Genomic DNA, 26,611 nt, shown 5'->3' with positions numbered 1-26,611 from the left:
ATGTGAGGAAAGAACAACTTGATACAGCAAAAGATACTGAAAGAGAGAAATGAATAAGAATAAAAAATCAATCAGTGAGAGCTTCAGGATCAGTCTGAGCTCTGCAGGACTCACCAGCTCTTTATAGATGGCACCAGCGACATTCTGCATCCCAATGGCCAGCGGGCTGTTGTAGCCAAAGCCTCTGCCAAATTCGATTCTCTGCAGATCGTTGGCATTGAAGATGCCATCCAAAGCGACAGTCACCAGCGTGTGAATCCCTAACGTCCAGGAAAAAAAGGAAAATCCTTGTCAGAAACACATCCGAGGTGCAGCTTCGTTTAAAATTCTGCATCGAACTCTCAGACGTCTGAATGAGGAACATGGCACGAAGGAGTCGGCAAATCTAACACAAACATCACTGAACGTGGCGTAGGGTCATGCCAGGCATACACTGTGAGATTTTAGTATGATTTTTACAACAGATTTTTGAGACGGCGTGAATTTCAGCTTCATCGGCCATCATCTCATGTTGCAAATGCCCAACTTCATCATATGACTGGGCTTTCGTACGATCAGAAGAATTTCCATCATGTCACAAATTTCAGTCTGCTGTCTTGTGGTGTGAGTGATCTCACACGTTGTTTTTCTGATGTCGCTATAAAATTTAATCGAGGAACAATCTTGGCATATTGTACCTTAGGTATTGCCGTTGTTCTGCTCAGTTTCACATTCTTGATTTCAAAAATCTAAATGTCACATAACAACGCACATAAATCAAAATGGCCAAAGATATGAGCATCTTAGGAAACGTTTGCTGGTAGAACCCAAAATAAACACAATGGTAAATTAGATCGACTACATATCTCTGATTCTCTCTGTAAAATAGTCCAACCGTATTGTCCGTACCTCAACCATCTGCCTGACCAGTTCGTCTTTTTCTTTTCTTTGTAGTTTCCAAGGACAGTATGGCAAGAGTCACGAACGCAGCTCTTTTCTCTGCTGACATTCGTAGAAGCGTGTGGCCCACCATGTTCTTTGAATCGGTAAAACTGTCTGTCAGGCCCATCCCGTACACGTATAGTCTGAGCACCCACGTCAGGACAGGTCAATAGGGCGGAACGTGTTCATACAGTCTGAGGAGATACATGACCTCCGACTCTGTCGTCCAGTGGCAGGTAGTCACTTGCCCACTATTTCTAAAAATCACACGGTGTAGGGCTGGCATAACGACTGTGACCAACTGGCCTGCAACTGGCTAATATGTCATCAAATAGATTGTCATGCATGTGCGTCAGAGGGCTTGGACCTCCACAGGCTTGGTGAAGGTATGTGAACACCCACAGAGACCAGAGGGGGAGCTACCACTAACTTTGTCCTTTTTGTCTTCTTCCCTCACAGCGGCGAGAAGCCACCCAATGAGGGCACCTAGCCCCGCCCCTTCCAGTCCAACCGCCATAAAGGACGGGCATCCCAAGAAGAGTTGTCTTTCACGGCCAGTGCCAGCCACGAGGTGGGGCACTATATCGTTTTAAAGACAAACCCTGGACTGGTTTTCATTTTTCCAATCAGTTTATTTTGTCTGTCGACAACTAAAGGGGCCGACCCGGTTGGTGTCCCACACAGTTTTGAGACTGTCATTCTACTCCCCAATCACAAGGTTTACTTTTTCTCTTTGGTCAGAGGGGCAGACTGTGTATGCAGGTTGGCAGGAGGGCTGACAAGCAATGAATGTTCACCTGGAATGTCAATACATAAAATGCAACATCAAGGAATAAGCAGAGGCTCGTCTGTCTGATATCTCAAGATTTAAGTACCGTGACAAGATGGAAAAAAGAAATAAAGGGCAGAGATTATCAGTGAATTCACCACAGCCATCCCTTCAGACAACGCAGCATCTCCTCCGTCAGGTAGCGTGTTATTGGCTGGCAGAAAAAAGGGTGAGCATAAGAACACTGGAAGATTGGCGCCTGGTCGGTAAATATGGCATAGCCAGCGACTTTCAGTCGTGTAATCTGACCTGGTGCAGTGACTGCAATCAGCAAATCTGACGTGTCCCACGACAAAAAGTCACGTTATGTGAGATCAGCTTAAGGTTATCGTAGGTTAGGTAGACTTATCCCACAGGGAAATTAATTTGCCACAGGAAAGTACAAAATGGAAGGCCTTGGTACACAGATAACAAGGAAATAAGCAAAGACACAGCAACAGTGCTACCATAAGGTCACATTACAATTACACAATAATAATTAATAATTTCGAATTCAGCAACAGAACTCAAGTGCTTATAGGTCTGGGAATAAACGAGTTTTGAAATGTGTTGCTCTTCATCGTCGGGAACCTAAAGGCAACAAATGACATTTAGGAGATGGAGGATGGCGACTGTCGGACAGAATCGGCTCGGCTTTCTTTCTCACATGTTTGTCACTCAGCTCAGTGACAGATGCCTGCTGCAAACCCATCATTTTAACAACGTTGGTAAGACCGGCCATATTGTCCGAGCCTCAACCATCCGCCTATCCAGTTATGCCTTTTTCTTTTCTTTGTAGACAACATGGCAAGAGTCAAAAACACAAAGGTTTATATTCTTAATGCTTAGGTTTCCAAAACTGACAAATTAAAGCAAATGTGACACCAGACTCAAGAAGGGACTTTGAAATAAGTGTCATTATGGTTTTGTCCACTGTTGAGTTTCCTTAGAAAGAGAAGCCACGTCTGGAACTTTTCATAAACTTGTTTTGTGTTCAGATCAAAGTTTAGCCTGTGTCACGGGCGGCTGGGTGCCATACCCAGCCGGGACGCTTGTTTAGCGCCTCTACCAGGAGAGGACAGCTGCCCTGGCTGCTACGGGGGTCACAGGAACCGAGCTGGGAAGCTCCGAACTCGGCCGAGAAGACTGGTGTGCAGGCGGGCCTGCTGAATGTCCCGACGGTGGGGGCACCAGAGTATCGGAGGGGGTGCCGGTCTCACAAGTGCCAGGGTGCCAGTCGGAGGGGGAGACATCACCTAGCTAGAGATGCCGAGCGAAGGCGTATGGGCAACGTCGTCACCCCTCGGCCTACGGTTGGTTTTACAGGATTGGACCCTGTACAGAAGTGTGTTGGACCTCCGCCGTGGAAGAACTGCCCTCGTGGGACTGGCCGCTGCGCCCTAAGGTCTCAGCTGAGGGAAGGGTACTGTCACGGGCGGCTGGGTGCCATACTCAGCTGGGACACCTATTTAGCACCTCTGCCAGGTGAGGACAGCTGCCCTGGTTGCTATGGGTGTCACGGGAACCGAGCTGGGAAGCTCAACCCTATAGGGGCCCGTGGCCACCGCTGGGGGTGGGTTCTGGATGCTGAAGCCCTGGAAGCCAGAAATTCCACCACACCAGGAAGTGCTGGCGGAAGCTCATCAAGGGGCACCTGGAGCATATCCGGGGCAGCTTAAAAGGGGCCTACTTCCAACAGTTGGGGAGCTGGTTTCGGGCGGAAGGAGACAAGGCTTCGGAGTGTGGAAAGAAGGCGTCCCGAAGAGGACCATTGTGAGGCCAGAGAGAAGGGTGATTGTGTGCTGTGCGGGACTGTTTATGGACTTGGCATTTGTAAATAGAACTGTAAATAAATCGTGTGTGGTGGACAGAAGACGGTGTCTGTCTGTCTGTGGTCGGGCTGGCTTTCACACCTGCTATCAATGGCTGTCCCCAGAGGTTTGTGTCGCTCTACCATTTCCACTGTCTACCCTTTAATTAAAGACGAGGTAATGGAAAGAGGGGCACACCAGAGATCTACAGCCATGTCCTTTAATAAAAGGAACGGTCCGACCATTAAACAGAGCCAACGCTGGCATTTTTGCTGCCCTCGGTGAAGATGGGAATGGCACCCCAGCATCCCCTTTGTTCTAGCCATGCATCCGTTGGTTCTGTCTGGTCAATTGTTTAGTTCCTGCCTTATACCTGATGATGTCAGGGTTAGGTGGGCTCACTAGTGAACTGGTGGGTGGCTGCTCAGGTAAAACAGACGATTATTTATTTTCTAATGAAAGAATACGCAAGCCTACTTGAGCCAACAGAGCAGGAGTGGGCCGGCAGGTTGACAATATGAACGCTCCACACACTGGCCGATGATAGGGTCCTCTTTCACGGCACATTCAGATTGCGAAATACTAAAGTACGGGTTTCTTGACATCCCTGTTAGCTCCATTAGGCCACTCCAGCAGCAGAAACCTGCACCCGTGGCCCGGCTATGGGGGACATTCCCGAGTGTGTGACTGAGCAGCCATGGAGACAGCAGAAAGTGGCCTCGTCTGTCACTCGATAATTGAAAACAGCCCTGCAAAAGTTCAGTCCTTAATGCTAAAGGGATTGTTTGCTTCCAGACTTTTGCAGAGGCATTGATTCCAAAGAATAAAGACCCTCATTAGATTCCCATTTACAAAAAAAATAAATAAATAAAAGAAATGGCAAAGGAAAAAAAAAGGGAATTGTGCATTTCCCATAACAGCTGCATTTCGATTTTGGCGAGGTGAACCTTTATGTCAAAGTGCGACTAAATACTCCTTTACATCTTGACACCAAAGCACTCGGGTTACTCGGTTCCCACCTGTCTGCCTTCAGCCATTCTAATTCACGCTTAATTGATTTCCTGTCGGAGGTCTGCAGACGCCAAGCAGGACACAATTAGGGTTTGTCTGGTAACACAGCGAAACAGGAGAACCCAAATCGGAAAAGCAGAGCTCAGAGGATACGGTGGGCAACCTCAAAAGCTGAGCGTGAAAATGGCAACTTCATTAAAACAAATCGTCCTCAAAAACCACAAGCGTGTCCAAATTGTCACCTCGTGACACACGTGGCATGACACTCAGAAATGGGCCTAAAAATGTACAACTTATAATTCATATCCTCGTAATTGGGGTGGACGACCCGGGACTGGGGCGACATGAAAGTAAACCCTTTGGCCTTTTCTTTTATGAACACCCCATCCTCATAAATAACAAGCAGGCTCATTCAAACGGCACACGTCTGCCTATTTGCACAAGTAAAAGGAGATAGATAGATAGATAGATAGATAGATAGATAGATAGATAGATAGATAGATAGATAGATAGATAGATAGATAGATAGATAGATAGATAGATAGATAGATAGATAGATAGATAGATAGATAGATAGATAGATAGATAGATAGATAGATAGATAGATAGATAGATAGATAGATAGATAGATAGATAGATAGATAGATAGATAGATAGATAGATAGATAGATAGATAGATAGATAGATAGATAGATAGATAGATAGATAGATAGATAGATAGATAGATAGATAGATAGATAGATAGATAGATACTTTATTAATCCCAAGGGGAAATTCCCATACTCCAGCAGCAGCAAACTGATAGTAAAACAATATTAAATTAAAGAGTGACAACAATGCAGGTATACAGACAGACAATAACTTTATATAATGTTAACGTTTACCCCCCGGTGGAATTGAAGAGTCGCATAGTGTGGGTGAGGAGCGATCTCCTCAGTCTGTCAGTGGAGCAGGACGGTGACAGCAGTCTGTCGCTGAAGCTGCTCCTCTGTCTGGAGATGATCCTGTTCAGTGGATGCAGTGGATTCTCCATGATTGACAGGAGCCTGCTCAGCGCCCGTTGCTCTGCCACAGATGTCAAACTGTCCAGCTCCATGCCCACAATAGAGCCTGCCTTCCTCACCAGTTTGTCCAAGCATGAGGCGTCCTTCTTCTTTATGCTGCCTCCCCAGCACACCACCGCATAGAAGAGGGCGCTCGTCACAACCGTCTGATAGAACATCTGCAGCATCTTATTGCAGATGTTGAAGGACGCCAGCCTTCTAAGGAAGTATAGTTGGCCCTGTCCTCTCTTGCACAGATCATCAGTATTGGCAGACCAGTCCAGTTTATCATCCAGCTGCACTCCCAGGTATTTATAGGTCTGCACCCTCTGCACACAAGGACACTCGTATTGTCAAAATACGTCACAAAAACAAACACGTTACGTGACATTCATACATATCTGCATCACGGTCACTGGGCCTCCATTACTCCACACACAGGAGTGTTACAAAATGTCTCAGCTCATCTCAAGAGGACACACACTGACGTCTCACTCTTTGAGGATTTGCTTTCTTTATTTTTCTTTCCCTTAAATTTTAAGCTCAAATCAAAGTTATTTGTTCACATGTGCCACACACACCTGAGGGACAACTTGACACCACCAGAATCCTTGAGATGCAATAACTTGCAATTTGTGTGCTGAAACACATAAAAATACAAGGCACAGTCACCAACATTTAAGAGGTCGGGTTGGAGGAGCTTCTGAAGCCCCTAGATTTGGATATCATGTATTAGTTTTTTGAATGCAAGTTTATTTCTGTTCCTGTGTATTATCGTGTCCCATTTTCTACCACCATTTTGTTCATCCCATCGTTAGGACAGCTCCACGTTGTCAGGGGGCGTGTCCTCAGAGGTTCTGAGCCACTGTTATCGATGCGACGGGTTCAAAGGTCACACTTCCTCATCCAAATCTCCGGAATCCAAAAGTGTTTCTGATGATCGGACATTTATTTTACAAAACTACTTCTATTTCTAAAAGTTCTTCTTGGTCTCGACTTCTGCCTGAGTTTTCGACTAAAAATTCGGTTTTCTGCTTGGCAGGGCAAATGATTGCAAGACATGGATGCTATCCAGTGACCTGAGACGAAGACTGGACTCCTTCATGTGTGTCTCTTCATTGAATCCTTGGGTCCCACTGGTTTGACTTTGTGTTGCTCATGGAGTCCTGAATGAGGCACATGACCTGCATTGTGAGGGAGGGTCAGTTACGGCACTACAGCCATGTGGCGCGATTACCTGATGGTGATCCAACTCACAGGACCCTCATTGTTGAGGACCCGAGTGGCTGGACCAGGCCAAGGGGTTGCTCACGTAACACCTGGCTGTGGCAGATAGAGGGTCAGACTGAGTGTCTGCCTGGGGGGTTGCCAACCTGGATCCCAAGTTGTTTTGTCGTGTAGTGGGTGCAGCAATGTGCTGTACCAGTGTATGCTTCCCAGCTTGACTTGAGGGCGAATGACGAGGCAGGGGCAAAAGCCAAATGTTGTGCTAAAGACAAAAGAATTTGGACATGAGCGTCAGTAGGCTTTGCGCCCTAAGAACCAAGTTACCTGAACTCTTCTCTAACATGTCAGTCCTTATTTTGCGCTCTGATGCTGACCTTTCCGATCATAAAACAGGTCATTATGATAGCAATTGACGAGAAGAATTCATAATTAATTGCAGAATTACAGTATTTGAGGTGTGACAGATGACTGGGGACCTTGCCCACTCACGATGCCCTTTTGAGGAGAGGACCGATGGCAGTGGACATACAGTATCACCAGCAGTACCTCCCCCGGGACAAGAGAGGGCAGCCCCCCTGGTTTACATCGAAGCTCAACCTTACGGGGCCTCGTGGCCACCACCAGGGGGCGCATGGACAGTTCCAGAGCCACACCCGGAGGTGCTGCCGGAAGTTGAACGAGGAGCACCTGGAGCACTTCCGGGTGTGCGGTATAAAAGAGGCCGCCTCACTCCACTCGGGGGGCCGGAGTCGGGAGGAAGAGGATGGAGCTTGCGGGAAAGGAGTGGAGGCGTCAGGAAAGAGAGAGGACTGAGAGAACAGGATTATTATGGGGTTTGTGCGCTGTGTGCATTGTGCAGTGCCAAGGAAAAATAACACGTGTGTGTTTTCGGACATTGTGTCTTAGTGTCTGTCTGTAGCCGGGTTGACCTTCTTCAGAGGGTTCCTCTCGAGTGCCTCTTTCTCTCGCGTGATTTGGCTCAAAAACTACTCAGCACATCGTCATCTCATAACAGGCCGAAGTTTCGAGTTTGGTGTTTTTCCATCCAGCCGTTTTAGCTCTAGACCGTCCTCGAGAAACTGTGACAGACAGAGACAGACACACACCCATCATCGAGATATCGATGTTTTCAGTATCAGGGGACTGTAAAATGTTGAAAAACCGGAGATCAAAATTTTTGACAAATCTAAAGCTTCCCTCGTAGACGACAGGTTATGGTGGGGGAGGGCGCAAAGTAAAAAAAAACAATGAAAAAGGATGCGCTTGTATGCGCTGTTTGTGAGGGACAATTCCCTTTAGCTATCGCTCAACAAAACGTTCTCGTCTCGGCCTCCACGTTATGGTGGTCAGGTCCGAAACGAGACGCCTTCCTTTTATACCTGGTAGTACTTCTTTGGCTTTGTTGCCACCAAGGGGTGGATTCACATGGCTGTAAGGGGGGAAAAAAGGAGACAAGACCTTTAGCGACAGAGCCCCCTCTCGTCCAGGGTGGTACCACTTACTTTAGGTGACCCTCTGGCGCACATGCATGACAGGTGTGGCAGTCTCCTCAGTTTTGATCCCTGTTTCTGGCTTTGACTTTTCTATCACCATTCATCAACTTTTTGGTTTCACAACAACCCACTTCTTCTTATACAGTGCATCCAGTAAGTATTCACAGCACATCACTTTTTACACATTTTGTTATGTGACAGCCTTATTCCAAAATGGATTAAATTCATTTTTTTCCTCAGAATTCTCCACACAACACCCCATAATGACAACGTGAAAAAAGTTTGAGATTTTTGCAAATTTATTAAAAATAAAAAACTGAGAAATCCCATATACATAAGTATTCACAGCCTTTGCCATGAAGCTCAAAAATTGAGCTCAGGTCCATCCTGTTTCCCCTGATCATCCTTGAGATGTTTCTGCAGCTTCATTGGAGTCCACCTGTGGAAAAATTCAGTTGATTGGACATGATCCATAAGTATTCACAGCCTTTGCTCAATACTTTGTAGATGCCCCTTTGGCAGCAATTCCAGCCTCAAGTCTTTTTGAATATGATGCCACAAGCTTGGCACACCTATCCTTGGCCAGTTTGGCCCATTCCTCTTCCCAGCACCTCTCAAGCTCCATCAGGTTGGATGGGAAGCGTCGGTGCACAGCCATTTTAAGATCTCTCCAGAGATGTTCAATGGGATTCAAGTCTGGGCTCTGGCTGGGCCACTCAAGGACATTCACGGAGTTGTCCTGAAGCCACTCCTTTGATATCTTGGCTGTGTGCTTAGGGTCGTTGTCCTGCTGAAAGATGAACCGTCGCCCCAGTCTGAGGTCAAGAGCGCTCTGGAGCAGGTTTTCACCAAGGATGTCTCTGTACATTGCTGCAGTCATCTTTCCCTTTATCCTGACTAGTCTCCCAGTTCCCCACAGCATGATGCTGCCACCACCATGCTTCACTGTAGGGATGGTATTGGCCTGGTGATGAGCGGTGCCTGGTTTCCTCCAAACGTGACGCCTGGCATTCACACCAAAGAGTTCAATCTTTGTCTCATCAGACCAGAGAATTTTCTTTCTCATGGTCTGAGAGTCCTTCAGGTGCCTTTTGACAAACTCCAGGTGGGCTGCCATGTGCCTTTTACTAAGGAGTGGCTTCCGTCTGGCCACTCTTACCATACAGGCCTGATTGGTGGATTGCTGCAGAGATGGTTGTCCTTCTGGAAGGTTCTCCTCTCTCCACAGAGGACCTCTGGAGCTCTGACAGAGTGACCATCTGGTTCTTGGTCACCTCCCTGACGAAGGCCCTTCTCCCCCGATCGCTCAGTTTAGATGGCCGGCCAGCTCTAGGAAGAGTCCTGGTGGTTTCAAACATCTTCCACTTACGGATGATGGAGGCCACTGTGCTCATTGGGACCTTCAAAGCAGCAGACATTTTTCTGTAACCTTCCCCAGATTTGTGCCTTGAGACAATCCTGTCTCGCGGGTCTGCAGACAATTCCTTTGACTTCATGCTTGGTTTGTGCTCTGACATGAACTGTCAACTGTGGGACCTTCTATAGACAGGTGTGTGCCTTTCCAAATCATGTCCAGTCAACTGAATTTACCACAGGTGGACTCCAATGAAGCTGCAGAAACATCTCAAGGATGATCAGGGGAAACAAGGTGCACCTGAGCTCAATTTTGAGCTTCATGGCAAAGGCTGTGAATACTTATGGACATGGGATTTCTCCGTTTTTTAATTTTTAATAAATTTGCAAAAATCTCTAGTAAACTTTTTTTCACGTTGTCATTATGGGGTGTTGTGTGTAGAATTCTGAGGAAAAAAATGAATTTAATCAATTTTGGAATAAGGCTGTAACATAACAAAATGTGGAAAAAGTGATGAAGCGCTGTGAATACTTTCCGGATGAACTGTATAAGCGTTTCAGTTACACACTTGGTTGGGGGTCCCCTTTGGTGAAGCAAACGTGAATATCAGAATGGGAGTGGTGATGAAATACAATCATTAGAGTGGCAAACCACCATGAGCCAATGTGCGACACACTGTGACCCGTTTGCCAACTCACCATGACACACTTCCATTATTAATAATGGTAACTTGCAACCCACCGACGGCACTGCACTAAAGGGTTAAATCTATATTAGCTAGTGTCCTTTGCAGAGTCCACCATCACAGAAGTACCTTTCCACAAGCAAGAGTACAACTCAAGGCTAATCTGGCTTCCTTCTACAGGCCAAAGGCGGCTAATTTGTGTTTCCAAGCAAGTCGGGTGCGGCGTGAAGGACGGCCGGGGATCATGCTCTGTCGGGAAGCCTGGAAAAGCAGGGGACCAAGAAAAGTGCAAGCCAGCCTGGATTACATCGGGGCCACGAGCATGGACCAGTTGGGTTACGTGGCCACCGCCAAGGGGCGCTGGGATATTTCTGGAGCTGTGCTCTACAGCACTTCCACCCCAAATGGAACTTAATTGAGGAACTGCTTCTAGGTGAGGTATAAAAGGGGCCACCTCGCTCCACTCGGGGGGCCGGAGTCGGGTGGAAGAGAACAGAGCTTGCATGAGAGGCGTGGAGGCGGTGAGGAAAAGAAAAGAAAGATAAAAAGATAAGGACTGAGTTATTGGGAAGATTTGTGGTTGCATTGTGTTGTGCAGAAAAGTAAAATAAACCATGTGTGTTTTAGGGACATTCGGAGTCCGTCTGTCTGTGTCCGGCGGGCAAAACTCCACAGCGGGTTGCAATGGCGTGGCATCCCAATGAGGGTTTGTCCTCATCACAGCCCTACAGTTGAAATGCAGATTCAGAAAACGTCATTGGGATGTGGGAGTGAGCTTGGAGGAGGTCTGTCTGGACACTGGGTGACTTGTGGCCCAAAGGAGACTTGGCACCAGATCCCTGGAGCAGTGGGGCAGCAGTGCTATCCACTGTGCCACCATACCACCCCACATACACCACATCTCAAATCCAAACAGCCCGAGGTGATATCATTACTTTTCCGCACTCCTTAATAAGAGGAAATGGGCCTCGGAAATTCAATATTCCGTGGAGAGTGAGACATCAACAGGCTCATTACAAGCCGAGGGGCAGCAGGGGTCCGCTTGATGATTTCTAAACAGAATTGGGAAATGAGGTCATGAGTAATGTAAACGCTCTGTGGTTACAAGTGGGCCTCGGCTCATCTTTAAGAATGACGGCTTCTTTCCCCGAACGCACAGATGGATTTCGAGTTGCGGGAGGAAGGCACCATTCTGGGGGTGCTGCCTAATTCTGTGCTTCTGAAATGAGCAGACCAATCCACCCTGTGCCCCTCATATTGGATTTTACACACCGACCCACCAGTCATGGATTTTAAACTGGGTGAGCAACTTGTGGGAGCTCAGAGAGTCCATCATTGTAAAGCAGACATTTCACCAAATGAACTGTAAATTCATCCAATATCAAGTTTATGTTATTAATTGAGGGGCCATGGTGGGGGGGGGGGGGGGGGGGGGGGGGGATCTATTCCAGCAGAATAAGGGGCAAGGCAGGAACAAAGCAAAAGGAAACCTCAGGCAAAGGTTGAGTCAAGCAGGATGGATCCTTCCTTAATCATTCATTGTGGTCAGCAACACAGGAGTGCCGCAGGGGACTGTACTTTCTCCGGTCCTGTTCAGCCTATATACATCGGACTTCCAATAATAATAATAATAATAATTCATTACATTTATATAGCGATTTTCTCAATACTCAAAGCGCTATCCACACAGGGAGGAACCGGGAAGTGAACCCACAATCTTCCACAGTCTCCTTACTGCAAAGCAGCAGCACTACCACTGCGCCACCTGTGTGGACAACTCAGAGTCCTGCCACGTGCAAAAGTTCGCTGATGACACTGCTATCGTGGGCTGCATCAGGAGTGGGCAGGAGGAGGAGTATAGGGACCTAATCAAGGACTTTGTTCAATGGTGCGACTCAAACCACCTACAACTGAACACCAGCAAAACCAAGGAGCTGGTGGTGGATTTTAGGAGGACCAGGCCCCTCATGGACCCCGTGATCATCAGAGGTGACTGTGTACAGATGGTGCAGACCTATAAATACCTGGGAGTGCAGCTGGATGATAAATTAGACTGGACTGCCAATACTGATGCTCTGTGCAAGAAAGGACAGAGCCGACTATACTTCCTTAGAAGGCTGGCGTCCTTCAACATCTGCAATAAGATGCTGCAGATGTTCCATCAGACAGTTGTGGCGAGCGCCCTCTTCTACGCGGTGGTGTGCTGGGGAGGCAGCATTAAGAAGAAAGACGCCTCACACCTGGACAAACTGGTGAGGAAGGCAGGCTCTATTGTTGGCATGGAGCTGGACAGTTTAACATCTGTGGCAGAGCGAAGGGCACTCAGCAGGCTCCTATCAATTATGGAGAATCCACTGCATCCACTAAACAGGATCATCTCCAGACAGAGGAGCAGCTTCAGCGACAGACTGCTGTCACTGTCCTGCTCCACTGACAGATTGAGGAGATCGTTCCTCCCCCAAACTATGCGACTCTTCAATTCCACCCGGGGGGGTAAATGTTGACATTTAACATTATACAAAGTTATTGTCTGTTTTTCACCTGCATTATTATCATTCTTTAATTTAATATTATTTATTGTATCAGTGTGCTGCTGCTGGAGAATGTGAATTTCCCATTGGGATTAATAAAGTATCTATCTATCTATCGATCTATCATTCATTTTGACAAAGCTGTTAAGGCTTTGGTCTTCAGACCCTGAGGGTGTCGGTTCAAATCCCACTACTGACACCTGTGTGACTCTGAACAAGTCACTTCACCTGCCTGGGCTCCAATAGGACAAACTAAATAAATGTCACCAAGTGCTGCAAGTCACCTTGGCTAAAATCGTCAGCCAAAGAATAACCATTCAGTCATTTTCCACACATTTATAGAGCTTATCCTGGCAGCACTGGATGGGGTGCCACTCACCTCCAGACCCACACAGGCCAGTTTTAAATTGCCAATGAACCCAAAATGCATGTTTCTGGGAAGGGGAAGGAAAACCACAGCACCTAGAGAAAGGTCCACATGGACCCTGGGAGAACATGCAGACTTCACACAGGCGATGACCGGGACTTGAACCCAAGAGGTAGAATCTGTGAGGAAACAGCACTGACCACCGTGCCACCCCCCTAAACTCCACAGTGACGGTAAATTCAGGATCTGAAGACAGTGCTTGTAAGTCATCAGGCGGCTTGGTGGATAACAAATCTTAATGTATCAGACCAGACATCTATGACAAAGTGCTGTCTGGAAGCTGAGCAAAGCAAAGAGGCCGAACCCCAATCCGAAACCCTCCAACTTTGCTGTTATCGAGATTTACAAGTGAACACTGCAAGGGCTGCGAAGTGACGTCATGCGGTTATGAATGGCAGGCCCGGAAGAGCGAGCGGGGAAAATGTCTGAGAGGAGTTTGGTAGGTGGGAGTGGAGTCAGGCATGGAGGTCTGGAACTCTATGCAGATGGCAGTGTGATAATAAGACCAAAGGAGACCCCTTGTAGTGCACTGAAGGGACCAATACAAAGAGGACACTAAGCAGCTGTTGTGAATACACTTCATCTATACGAGGAGGCGGCATGAAAATTCCCGAAATTGGCTGATAGCACGGGAGTAGAGTGCAGTTCTCGATTATGCCACTAGGTATCGCATGTCTAGTCTGGTTAATCAGTCTGCCGAGTGGCATCGTGCTGAGCTGATCGATTTCCGCCATTCATCATACAACTGTGCATGTCGTTTGGCCGATTCATTTTTTTTCCCTACAAGTCACCTTGGCAAATTTTCAAGAGTCCATGAAGATCAAGGATTTTCGACGTTGACAGACTTGTTCTTGAAGGGTTTGATCCGCACGGACAGACTGCTAATCAGCAACATTACACATTACACGGCAAAGCATTCAGAATAAAAACGTCCAGAGAAGTGACACCCCCAAAACAGGACTGTGCACCACAACAGGGCGGCCACACACACCACGCTGTTCATCAGAGCGTTCATGTTCATCTGAGTTTAGCTTCAACTGGACTAACAGCAGAGTGCTGTGCATCTCCAAACTACCCATAAGCCATATCTCACGGCTGGCCTGGGAACGCCTCGGGGTCCCCCCCAGAGGAGCTGGAGGAGGTGGCCAGGGAGAAGGAGGTCTGGGCTTCCCTGCTTAGGCTGCTACCCCCGCGACCCAACCTCGGATAAATGTTAGATAATGGATGGATGGATGGAGTTTTAATTTGCCATATATATTGTGATGGACGGCCAGAGCTCTTACCCAGCCGAGACACCCGGGGCGAGAGTGCATTTTTAAGACCATTCATCCCCTGGACCAACAGAGGGCAGCCCCCTTGGTTTCCAGCGGGGTCACGGGTCATGGGCATGGGAGCTTAACCCTTCTGGGGCCTGTGGCCATCACCAGGGGACACATGGACATTTTCAGGGCCCACTTTATTTGGCCATACTTCTGTAAAACCAGGAAGTACAGCCGGAAGAAACTTGTTGGGCACCTGGCGTCCCTATAAAAACGGACCAGTCGCCAGAAGTCAACGGCCAGAGTCGGTTTGGAAAGATAAAGCCTGAGGGGGAGTGAAGGAGTAAGGACTGGTGGCAAGAGAGACTGTCTTGTGTTGGTGAGTGGTGCACGGTGCTGAACTGTTAATAAACTGTATGCCGTGTGGCAATTGTGTCCTGCCTGTCTGTGTCGGGGATAGGGCAGCCATACGCACCCTGGGCATCACAATATACCTGCATACTGTGTGCCAGATATGGTGGTGTGTATTACTGGAGCACCTCAGTGAACTGTCCTGTCTCCCTTCCTGTTCACCCCATCTACACAACAGGCCTCCAGCACAAAACAGAAGTTGAGTGACTTGTCCATCATAGGCTGCGTGAATAATGGAGACGAGTCAGAGAACCAGAAGATTGTAAAGGGCTTCATCTTGGGGTGCAGGAACAACAACAACCTGCAACTCAATACTAGCAAGACAAAAGAGACCAGATACCATCTAGGGGGAGAACATGGAAATAGTACAGAGCTACAAGTACCTGGGGGGGTCCACAAAAACAACAAACTGGACTGGTTCTGACAACACAAGATGCGCCCGAGGCGATTGGACTTGCTAAGAAGACTCGGGCATCTGATGTGTGCAGCAAACTACTGGAGATGTCCATAGTAGCCAGTGTGGCGGTTCGTGCTGTGGTCTCCTGGAGAAGCAACCTGAGCTCAAAAGGATCACAAACAGGAGGAGAGCCTGCACCATTACAGAGTGAACCCTGGACACACTGGAAGCTGTTGTGGAAAAGGAGGATGTTGGGCAAAATTCAGTGTCATTGTGAAAAATCTCCTTCAGGAGGCGCTGTCTTGGAGAACTCTCAGTCTCCGGCTCATTCCAATCATGGTGTACTAAGATGTGGCCCTGGGGGTCTTTTCTGCCTGCTGCTATCAGGCAATTCAATGCTTCCATTCTTAGAAATCGCTTTAGTCAATGGGTGGGCCTCTCTGGCAGTGTCTTAAATTAGTTTGAACCCTACCTAGCAGGGAGAAAATTCTTTGTTAGTTGTGGTAATTACAACTCAAAGACACCTGATATCCTATATGGTGTTCCACAAGGCTCTATCCTGGGTCCGCTGCTCTTCTCAATCTCCATGCTTCTGTTAGGTCAGATTATCTCAGGGCACAACGTGAGCTACCACAGCTATGCTGATGACGCACAGCTGTATTTATCAATAGCACCTGATGACCCCGATTCTCTTGATTCGCTAACACAATGTCTAACTTGTATATCAGAATGGATGAATAGTAATTTTCTCAAGCTAAATAAAGAGAAAACTGAAATTTTAGTAATTTTCAATAATGGATACAATGAGGCTATTAGAAACAAACTCAATGCATTAGGATTAAAAGTCAAGACGGAGGTAAAGAATTTAGGGGTAACTGTTGACTGTAACCTGAATTTTAAATCGCATATTAATATGATCACTAGGACAGCATTTTTCACTTAAGAAACATAGCAAAAGTTAGACCTCTTATATCATTGAAAGATGCTGAGAAATTAGTTCACACGTTTGTTTTCAGTCGACTAGATTACTGTAACGCACTCCTCTCAGGACCACCCAAAAAATGACATAAATCATTTATAACGAGTGCAGAATGCAGCTGCTAGAATCCTAACTAGGAAAAGAAAATCCGAGCACATCTCTCCAGTTTTGATGTCACTACACTGGTTACCTGTGTCATTCAGGATTGACTTTAAAATACTTCTGATGGTTTACAAAGCCTTAAATAATCTCGCTCCATTTTATATATCGGAATGTCTGACACCTTATATTCCAAATCGTAACCTCAGATCCTCAACTGAGTGTCTGCTTAAATTCCAAGAGCAAAACTTAAAAGAAGTGGTGAGGCGGCCTTCTGCTGTTATGCACCTCAAATCTGGAATAGTCTGCCAGTAGGAATTCGCCAGGCTGGAAGCACTTTTAAAAACTGCTGAAAACACATTACTGTAACATGGCCTTCTCATAACTTCACTGTAATTTAATCCTGAATATCTGTATATTCAATTCATTATAATAACTATTCATGGTGGCTCTAAAATCCATACTAACCCCTACTCTCTCTTCGGTTTCTTTCGCCTGTTTTTTGTGGTGGCCACCACCATCTACTCAAAGCACCAGGATGTTCCTACATTGATGGATTAAAAGCTAGAAGTCTGCATGACCATCATCATCAAGTCCTTCCAGTGGGAACCCTAAATACAAAGAGGACTGGTTCATTTATGTTAGGTAGAATGCCCAATGGGGACTGGTCAGGTGGTCTCATGGTCTGGAACCCCTACAGATTTTATTTTTTTCTCTCCAGCCGTCTGGAGTTTTTTCTGTCCTTCCTGGCCATCGGACCTTACTCTTACTCTATGTTAATTAATGTTGTCTTATTTTAATTCTTACTTTGTCTTTTATTTTTCTTTTCTTCATCATGTAAAGCACTTTGAGCTACATTATTTGTATGAAAATGTGCTGTAGAAATAAATGTTGTTGTTAAATTTTTTCTTAAGATACCATTTGAAATAGCTGAACAATATTTATTTATTTATTTATTGTTACATATAGATTTATTGATTGGCTGTTATTATTCATCCCATAAGTCTGTATCCCTGTTTTTTATGTTTCTGCTGCTGTACGCATGTGAATTTCCTCTTGGGATTAATAAAGTTTATCTAATCTAATATCCATCTTCTATTATCTGTCTATATCTTAATAAATTGTATAAATAAATAAATGAATTGTATTACTTGGTTTATTGCGGCAAGTGTGTTTTTGTTATTTGTTGAAAACGAGTCAATCGCCACTCTGAACCACAACTCAAACAGTGAAAATGTTTAATGTTGCCTGTCGCCGATTTGCGAGCCCCTCTCAGATCTCTTCACATTTCTGCTGTCCTGCTGGCCTGGAAATGAAATGGAGGTCCCCACCCCGCTCAACCGACATTAATTTGGCGTCCCTTGGATGTGCGTCTTGTTGATTACTTTAATTCGGCCAAACCCTTAATTGATTAACTGAGCGCTCGATCGTACAGCATCTCTCCTACAGTGATATTTTAAAACATATCATTTGTGAGCAGAGTGTTTCTTTGAAAACATCTGTGGCACGGCCTGGCTGGGTCCATGACGGATCATGGTGGAGTTTGTTTTTTGTTTTTTTTTTTTTTTAGAAATGGTGCAGATGAGATTCTGTGAGTGTAGGCGGGCACAGGAGAGATGGGCAGGGCCCAAAGCACATAATGGGGGGCATGGGGGCCGATTACTCCTTCACGTGTGGAACAGTAAGTTGGCGCAGCCATCCCTCCTTAGCGCTCGAAGGATCATTAAGGGAAGCACCTGCACTCACGAGCATATAAAAGGGCCGAGTAGCTCAGGGTTGGAAAAGGAGAGAGGGTGGGCAGAATCAGGTGGGAAGTGGGTGTGGGTGAGAAGAAGTGACACGTTTGGAGATGCCCTGCGGTGAAGCGAATGGGGGGGGTCGCTCCTGCTAAGTGGGAAGAGCGAGCGTGATGGTGGGCTCTGGGGATTCCTGCTGCGACTGAAGGAGGTGGCAGGAAGAGGGAGCCGCCAGGCAGAGGAGGCTGATGAAGAGAGCCGAAAAAGGTTGGGCCGCGCACCTCAGTGTCTCAGTACTGAGGAGCAGACATGGACGGCGAGCAAGGAAGACAGAGAGAGAAAGACGGACAGAAAGAGAGAAGCACTGGAGAACAAGCTGAGGAGAAAGATGATTCTTACTGTAATTTTATCGCTTGACTGTAACAATGGATTGGCTTTCTCTATTGTTTTTTTTAAGTTCTAGACCACACCATTGTTTGTGGATGAATATTTACTAAAGAGTTCTTACTGCACCACACTTTTGGACACCTTTTTGCATTCTTGCACCTCAGACTTGTGGTGTTGTAGTGCCCTCACTTGCTCTCGTCCATCGTCATTTATGGACTACAAGATGCCCCAGCGGTGCCCATGACTGCGGGCACAGAACATCACAACACCATTTTAGAATGAAAACATATGAGTGAGGGTATCGTCTCCGCCTCAGTCCATGGTTTTAAATGTCTTGCAAAAAAAATATATATCTTTGTGAAAAAAAGTAAATGTTGTGGCCTGCAGAGGGCGCTCCTGCCACCCAAACCCAACACAGACATACGCAGGGGCACAAGTACAGGCACATGGGTTTATTGTGGGAAACACCTTCTCCCATTTCCCCCAAGTACAGCACAGTTCAGCACAGGAAATTCACACAACACTTCTTTTTCTCTTTGCCTTCTCTCTCTTCCTCTCCTCCTGGCAAGCATTCCCTTCTTCCAACTTGGACCCCTTTCATAAGGCACCCAGAAGTGCTCCAGGTGCTCGTAGACCCACTTCCGGCAGCACTTCCGGGTGTGAAAGAAGAGCTGCAAATTAAGATTTCAACAGCAGCTGCAGCATCACCCCCTGGTGGCACCCACAGAATCCAACAGGGCTGCATCAAACTCCAGCTCCCATGGAGCCCTGCGGGAGTCCGAGGCACTGCTGCCACCTAGCGCTCCGGAGGAGGTAATGCTCTGGATACACTCGCTCCCCTGGTCCTTCCAGCACAGAAGTGTCCCAGGCCAGGCAAGGGCCCCAAGCCGTATGCCACATTGTCTTTGATTCCAACACGCAAATGCACACAGTGCCACACTGCCATCTTACGTCACAACAACATCAGAGCACGGGACTTCCAGCAGAACGGCGACAGTCTCAAAAGAGCCCACCCAAAATGGGGTCACGGTAATGCAATCATAACAACAACGCAATTTTTCAAAATGCTACAAAATGAAACTTGTGTGCCACACAGAAAACAAAACGAAAACCACAAGGGGTGTGGGTGGGTGTACCCTGTGATGGCCCGGTACCCCGTCTTCCGTTAGTTCTGGTCTTGAGCCACATGTGGTTGGGAAAGACTCCAGGCCCGCACTGCCATAAACTGAATTAAACCGAGTCAGAAAAGGATGAATGGATTTTCACACAGCTCGTTGTGTAATTTTTTTCGGACTATGGATTCCCAGAATTCCACTTAGGATATTTAAGGCCGTAGAGATGCGATTATTCACTCCCAACTTACCTTTTCCCTGCAGTTTTCTCGATTCCTCCTCCATTATCTCAACACTGCTGTCCAATCCATCTGAGAAAATGAGCAGCACCTGTTAAAAGAGCAGCAGTAAGAGTCACATCCAGCAACAAACATCGTTAGACACGCTAAGGAAGGAGGCTCAGAATTTGTAGTCACTGGCATCATTTGACCAGAAGTGGGTGGGCACCTCTTGGAATTTCGATGTTGGCACCCTTTCATAATATAACGGTGAGTACCAGCACTTCACCCCAGCTCTTCCATTGAATATTGAATTTTACCAAGAACCTGCTCTCTTATTGATTGACGGTGTATTGTGATGACCTAAGGAGACCCCCCCCCCCCACCCATGATGATAGGCTTCGAGGTGACCTACCTAAAGTATCCACCACCTGTTTTTCCTTCTTAGCATATGCTTTACCACTTGAAGCTTCTAGGACCCCCAACACGCCCCATCTTGCTTTAATCAGATGTTATTCTAACACCATAAACAGAGGACCATTAGGAATTTGGTTCCACTTTAAGCCATGCCCAGAATATGAAGGGTGACCAGCCAGGGCAGAGACTTGACATTGCCAGGCTCAGAGAGGGAAGACAGTACACACAAACTATAATGAAAAGGAGGGCCCACCACTAGGGGGCAGTGTGACATATTCATTCTAAGAACACCCCACTTTAGTATTAAACATCGTCATACGTCATCTAGGGTTTGGACGCCATGAGGAAATCAGTTTCTAGCATGACATTGACGTCTTGGCTTTCTTTAGTCACGTGACCTCGATGGTTGTGCCAATGGTGTAACGGAAGATGCACTTTAAATATGGCGGCACTCATTGGAGAGAACAACTTCAAGAAATCTTTTCTCAAGTAGGCCCTACTTCAGATTTTGATGTTTGGTTTCGACTTCGTTTTGCCTTTGAATCTTGAGTGTTTTCCTGTTCCTGGTAGCACCAGTTTCTTTGGATCTCGAGGTTCTGCCTTTGCTTTCCCTGACCACGTTGTGTTCTTATTATCATGTCCCGATGTTCTTCTTGGCTCATAATAATCTCCAGGCACTTCCATGGGTTCGCAACACCCAGTTGACATGGGGGACTGCTGAGCTCTTCATAGAACTCCTCCAGAACATTGGGTGACAGTGAGGGGTGTGAAGGACAGCCAGGTCCCATGCCCGGCAGGGACGCCCCTGCTGCATCTGTTCCGGGGGAGCCACAATGGGCAGCTCAATACCTCCCCCGGGACGCTTGGTGGCAGCCTCCCTGGCGGACGATGATTCCCCAGCCTGGCGCATGGCTCCATGGGACATGGAGTCCTCCACAGCCTGATTGGGGGCTTGGATGGCCGCCAGGGGGAGCTGCATGGACTTTGCAGCCCGGCTGGTCAATTCCTCAGCCCCACCCGGAAATGCAATTAGGACCAGGTGATCAAGCACCTGGAATACTTCCGGGTGGGGTATAAAAAAAGGCCAGCCACCACCACTCAAGAGCCAGAGTCGGGAGGAGGAGGACTAAGCCTGAGGAGAAGTGGTGGTAAAGGAAGAGAAGAGTGTTGTGGTTAGTTTGAGAGTGTTTTGGGACTGTGTTGGGCCTGTGGGACACGGGGAAGGCGTGTCCCACGGCTGAAGAAAAATAAAACCATGCTTTGTTTAAGTACATGCCTTTGCGTCAATCTGTGCCGGGTCAGGCGCTATATAGCGTCTATATTACAGGGGTTATTATTGGGGATCTACTGCTGTCATCTATTACAGAGGGCCGGCTGCTTAGGTGTTACTGAGAGAGTCTGCCCGTTCAGTTTCATTTGATATTTGGGTTCTCAGGGTTATCTGGGGCACCCCAAGAAGTTTCCTAGGCAGGAGGCTTCAGGATATTCAGTGGGTCCCCTGACCCCAGAAGTGATTGCCCTGGTATGAATCCTTCAGTTGGGGTATAAAGGCAACTCCTTCAAAGTGATCCCAGCTGACCACGGTGTAGCGGTGCTTCTAGAGTTTGAAACTGCAACTCCCAGCAGTCCCTGCAGTGGCTCTGATTGGTCTTCTGCTGAGGGTAAAGGGGCTTTTGGGGTCAAAGGAGGTCAGCGCGGCTTTTAAAAAAGGGGCCGGTGACCAAAAGGAGAAGAAGTATTTTGTGTTTTGTGTCTAAGGTTCCTGTCTGTCTACCTTCCATTGGGTTTCCTGTGTTTATTCATTTCTGTCCTGTGGTCATTTCTTGGTTGGGGTCTGGATTGTCTGCCATCTGCCTGTTACTTGAGGACTGTCGGTTGATTTATGGCCATCCTGCGAAGAAAGGAGCGCTCCTGAACCCATCTGTAGGACTATCTTTACATTCCCATTCAACGTGCGGATCTCTGGACTTTCATCTGTTGCCGTTTTCCACGGACTTTATAGTGAGTGTTTATTGTTGTGGTTTGTTTTCGTGTATATCGCCATAAGGGGAACTAGGGTGGGATTGTTGTTCTCATTGTTATTAATTATAATTTTCATTATTAGTGTTAACTAGGGGGCTCTGCCCCCTGCTCACTTCGCTCGCCCACCCCCGGGTTTGGTTTTCCGGATAAACAATTTAAAGAGATTGTAATTTTCATGGGAATTGTTACATACTCTTTCTATTCTATGTTGTATCGCTTCTCTGTGATCATAAATATACACCTGATTGAATTGTGCTTTCTTCGAAAATAAACTCATTGTAGCTTTAATTGTTGCAGGACCACAGATTCTTATAGCGTATGGTCCATTATTGTGTAAATCTACGTTTTGAGCATTGAATGATGCGAACATGAAAAGATTATTGTAGACTCGGATATTTTGCCTGTAGTGTTTGTGGATTTCACTTTCACCAAACAACAAATCTTTTAATTCTCACGGATAGGCCTCTTCATTGCGAGGTAAAGCAACTTTTCCCTAAAGGCAACCCGAAGCAGACGATCTACAAGTCTTTGACTTAAACTTTAAAGCCTTACAATATCTACATACTTCTGACATATCACCTCTGTCCATATATTCGATCTCTTTTTGCTGTTCCGTTATTTCACCGTGTAATAATTTCCGTTTCTTTGTGCTAATGCGATCTGCAGTGTCTTTTTTTTGATACTTTCGAATTCCACTGCTTTCATAATCTCTAACCTGATCTTCACGTGTATCGTGCCCACATTTTTGAATGTCTTTTATTCCTGACCCCGATTGGGCCCACGATGTTTTCAATTCCACTTGGTCCGGGCTGATTATTACTTTCCTTATTTTCAGAATTTGCACATTGATTATTCTTCTTCTTTCTTGCCTTCTTTTCTCTCCAGTGCTTTTGGGTCTCTTTTCGACACGCTGCTCTTCCCTACTTCGCTTAGTCGTTGACGTGCCATCTAGAACGTATAACATTTTTAAGAGCTGAGAGCACATCAAGTGTGTCTGCCAAAAGCATTCCAACAACTGAGAGGTTAGATGTCCGTGATCTGGTTTTAAATTGGTTGTAAGTAGGGCAAATGTCACCGTCTCACGGGAATTGCTTCCAAAGGTTGTAAAGTCTAGTCTCATGGGACGGCAAAGTGTAATTTCCGAGAAGATCACGTCTCGACCCAAGATTTTTTTATTATAATAGAGATATACAGTACTGCGCAAAAGTTTTAGGCAGGTGTGAAAAAATGTTGTAAACCAAGAATGCTTTCAAAAATTGAAGTGTTAATCATTTATTTTCAATCAATCAACAAAATGCAGTGAATGAACAAAAGAGAAATCTAAATCAAATCAATATTTGGTGTGACCACCCTTTGCCTTCAAAACAGCATCAGTTCTTCTAGGTACACTTGCACACAGTTTTTGAAGGAACTCGGCTGGTAGGTTGTTCCAAACATCTTGGAGAACTAACCCCAGATCTTCTGTGGATGTCGGCTTCCTCACATCCTTCTGTCTCTTCATGTAATCCCAGACACACTCGATGATGTTGAGATCAGGGCTCTGTGGGGGCCATACCATCACTTCCAGGACTTCTTGTTCTTCTTTACGCTGAAGATAGTTTGTAATGACTTTGGCTGTATGTTTGGGGTTGTTGTCCTGCTGCAGAATAAATTTGGGGCCAATCATACGCCTCCCTGATGGTATTGCATGATGGATAAGTATCTGCCTGTATTTCTCAGCATTGAGAACACCATTAATCCTGACCAAATCTCCAACTCCATTTGCAGAAATGCAGCCCCAAACGTTCAAGGAACCTCCACCATGCTTCACTGTTGCCTGCAGACACTCATTATTGTACTGCTCTCCAGCCCTTCGACGAACAAACTGCCTTCTGCTACAGCCAAATATTTCAAATTTTGACTCCTCAGTCCAGAGCACCTGCTGCCATTTTTCTGCACCCCAGTTCTTATGTTTTCGTGCATACTTCAGTCGCTTGGCCTTGTTTCCACGTCAGAGGTATGGCTTTTTGGCTGCAACTCTTCCATGAAGACCACTTCTGGCCAGACTTCTCCGGACAGTAGATGGGTGTACCTGGGTCCCACTGGTTTCTGCCAGTTCTGAGCTGATGGCACTGCTGGACATCTTCTGATTTCGAAGGGTAATAAGCTTGATGTGTCTTCTGCACTAAGTTTCCTTGGTCGACCACTGTGTCTATGATCCTCAACGTTGCCCGTTTCTTTGTGCTTTTTCAGAAGAGCTTGAACAGCACATCTTGAAACCCCAGTCTGCTTTGAGATCTTTGTCTGGGAGAGACCTTGCTGATGCAGTAGAACTACCTTGTGTCTTGTTGCTGTGCTCCATGACATGAAACTGTCTTCCACAACCTCACCTTGGTAGCAGAGTTTGGCTGTTCCTCACCCAGTTTGAAGCTGTTTCTGTTTCAGTTAATGACGGTGTTTCAACCTACGTGTGACATTGATGATCATTAGCACCTGTTTGGTAGAATTGGTTGATCATATACCCGACTACAATCCTACAAAATCCCTGACTTTGTGCAAGTGGACCTATAAGAATTGATGCTGGTTTGAAGGCAAAAGGTAGGAACACCAAATATTGATTTGATTTAGATTTCTCTTTTGTTCGCTCACTTTGCATTTTGTAAATTGATAACAATAAACAATCATTATTTATATTTCTGAAAGCATTCTTTGTTTACAGCATTTTTTCACACCTGCCTAAAACTTTTGCACAGTACTGTATATTCTTTATTTGCTGTTTTATTACTGCCGGCTTTTTTGCCTCTGCTTGTGAGTGCATGAGGGTCGGGCCAAGGCTGGGTGCGTCCCTGGAATCTCCACTAAAAAAATAAATAAATCAGTCTCTTCGACAGTGTGAATCTAAGCGGCACAACAATGGAGTCAAGAGCTGAGGTCAAGTGGAAGGAAAGGAGATGGTAAAGGGAGCCTTCAGGTTTGGCCTGAATGCATGAAACGGACACACAGGGCATTAGGACTTCCTTTGAACTGGACAAACAGCCAAAGGTCAGCAGAAACTGACGGAACGGAAAAGTTCAGATGAAACAATGAGACAGTGAATGAGAAATACAAAATACAGCCTGTTCTCTAACACTCCATTAGATGTCATTTTATGTCAAAGCACTTGGCTCACCTACAACAAAGTAAGAAAACAAATAAATCTTACAGTTCAGAAATTTACCTTCACTTTGGCGTTGGAGTCCTTTGTAAATTTATCAGCAAAATCCTGCAAGAACCTTTCATTCAAGAAGGTGGCTTCCCTGGTCTGCAGAGTCATCAGCTTCTCAACAATTTCTGTGCTGTAGTTCTCAAACCGAGTGTCGTAAATGACCTTCCCAGTGTCGGTGGCCAGGTGATAGCCAAGCCGAACGCTGATCTGGGAGCCCGAGGCGCAGCTGATCTTGGCCACCGATGAGATCTGTGCCATAATTTCAGGGAAATAAACCTGCAGGTTTGGCTGTCCGCTGAAGAACAATGTGGGCCTGGTCCTCTTCGAAATGTCGAAACCCACCGCAATGTCAATGTTGCAGTCTGGGAGGAAATTAGACAGGAATGGTGTGAGAATCACTTCAATGGGGGCCTCAGCTGTCACTTTTGGGACATTAATATCTATTATGTAATTCCTTACAAATCTATTTATAATAGCAAGTATCCTGTATGTGATACAGTGCACTGCATGTCTCTCTCTCTCTGTATATATAGTGCCTCATCTGTCTATCTATCTATCTATCTATGATAGTAAATATATTGTATATCAGATACTTGATTACTTATCTCTATAGTGCCTTACAAATCTATTTATCATTTATATAGCATCTTTCACACCTACCTATCTATTATATAGTGCCTTTGATATAAATCTATTATATAATGCCTTTAATATCTATTAATTAATTTTCATAGTTCCTTTCACATGTATTTACCTTTCACAACCATCTATCTATCTGTGATTGTAAATATTCTGTATATCAGATAATGTATTACATATCTCTATAGTGCCTTACAAATCTGTCTGTCTATCTTGTCACAGACGTGTGCCTTGGGGACAGCTTAAAGGCTCAGGTGCTGGTAATTCCTCACCAATCCACAGAGTGGTGCTGCATACTGTATACTGGAGCCTCTTGTCTTCCTCTCTCTGCAGACCAGATGATTGACAACCTCACCGTCTCTGATGTCACTTCTGGTGGCCACCCACCTGGACCCGCCTCTTAGTGCCTGGCCTCTATTTAACTCAGTGTTTCCCAAACT

At 46.1% G+C, this 26,611-nt stretch overlaps 1 protein-coding gene across 1 annotated transcript in view; it reads right to left on the bottom strand.

Annotated features, from left to right (window-relative positions):
* The window catches only part of LOC114664078 (collagen alpha-6(VI) chain-like), a 353,886-nt gene that overhangs the window by 195,444 nt on the left and 131,831 nt on the right, over positions 1 to 26,611 (bottom strand). Inside the window, exons 11-13 of the mRNA XM_051936115.1 lie at positions 25,545 to 25,894; positions 19,943 to 20,021; positions 115 to 260 (exon numbers count right to left, since the gene is read on the bottom strand). Coding sequence (XP_051792075.1) covers positions 115 to 260; positions 19,943 to 20,021; positions 25,545 to 25,894 — 575 coding nt within the window. The remainder of the gene's footprint in view (positions 1 to 114; positions 261 to 19,942; positions 20,022 to 25,544; positions 25,895 to 26,611) is intronic.

The sequence above is a fragment of the Erpetoichthys calabaricus genome, chromosome 13 (genome assembly GCF_900747795.2).
Source record: "Erpetoichthys calabaricus chromosome 13, fErpCal1.3, whole genome shotgun sequence".
Classification (NCBI taxonomy): Eukaryota; Metazoa; Chordata; class Cladistia; order Polypteriformes; family Polypteridae; genus Erpetoichthys; species Erpetoichthys calabaricus.
This window is presented reverse-complemented; position numbering and strand designations above follow the sequence as displayed.